The sequence below is a fragment of the Etheostoma cragini genome, chromosome 7, assembly GCF_013103735.1.
Source record: "Etheostoma cragini isolate CJK2018 chromosome 7, CSU_Ecrag_1.0, whole genome shotgun sequence".
Classification (NCBI taxonomy): domain Eukaryota; kingdom Metazoa; phylum Chordata; class Actinopteri; order Perciformes; family Percidae; genus Etheostoma; species Etheostoma cragini.
This window is the reverse complement of record NC_048413.1, coordinates 27,450,100-27,451,132: the sequence shown is the minus strand read 5'-3', so window position 1 is coordinate 27,451,132 and position 1,033 is coordinate 27,450,100. Positions and strand designations below refer to the sequence as shown.

General features: G+C 46.6%; 1 protein-coding gene across 1 annotated transcript in view; it reads right to left on the bottom strand.

Moving 5' to 3' along the window:
• The window catches only part of LOC117948301 (metabotropic glutamate receptor 6-like), a 16,548-nt gene that overhangs the window by 2,577 nt on the left and 12,938 nt on the right, over positions 1 to 1,033 (bottom strand). The window contains exon 9 of the mRNA XM_034877888.1: positions 503 to 811. Within this exon, the coding sequence (XP_034733779.1) occupies positions 503 to 811 (309 nt within the window). The remainder of the gene's footprint in view (positions 1 to 502; positions 812 to 1,033) is intronic.

Here is a 1,033-nt window from a genome sequence, read left to right as displayed (position 1 = left end):
CTCTCTGTCTCTCTCTCTTTTTTTCTCTCTCTCTCTGTCTCTCTTTCTCTCTCTCCCTTGCTCCCTCTCTTTCTCTCCGTCTCTCTCTCTTTCTTTCTCTCTCTCTTGGTCTCTCTTTCTCTCCGTCTCTCTCTCTTTCTCTCTCTCTGTCTCTCTCTCTCTTTCTCTCCGTCTCACTCTCTCTTTGTCTCTCTTTCTCTCTCTCTTTTTCTGTCTCTCTCTCTACATATTTTAGCATATTATTGCACATTTTTGTTTTCCCATCCTGTACAAAATCAAATATTTGTTCTTGTATTTTATTTATATTATTATTTCATGTATATTGTATGTATGTATATTTTTCCTACTATTTCATTTATATTTATATTCTGTGCTGTGTGACTGATTTTGCTGCTGTAACACCGGAAGTTCCCATTTTTCTTGGGATCAATAAACATCTCTCCCTCCCTCCCTCTCTCCCTCTCTCCCCTCCCCCCTCTCTGCAGGTATCTTCCTGATCTACCTGATCACCTTCCTGATGATCGCGGAGCCCGGTGCGGTGGCGTGCGCGTTCCGCCGCCTGCTGCTCGGCCTCGGCATGGCCATCACCTACTCCGCCATGTTGACCAAGACCAACCGCATCTACCGCATCTTCGAGCAGGGCAAGAGGTCGGTGACGCCGCCCAAGTTCATCAGCCCCACGTCGCAGCTCATCATCACCTTCATCCTCATCTCCGTCCAGGTGAGAGGCACAGGTCACACGGCGGCCTGCTTCTGTATCCGCTTCCCGGTTCCCGGTCGCGGTTCCCGGTCGCGGTTCCCGGTCCCGGTTCTGGTTTTATTTGACCTTGACCGTGACCCTGGACGATGCGTGTCTTTACAGTATGGTGTCCATATTTGGATTTCCTAAAAAAAAGACACTTGCCCGGCCTCGAGACACAAATTCAGACAATGAACATGCTTTATTAGGCCTCTATCGTATGAAAATAACTTATGGAATAAAATAAAATATGTAACAACCTTAACAAAATAAGAGCTTTTTTCTAGTGTGCGT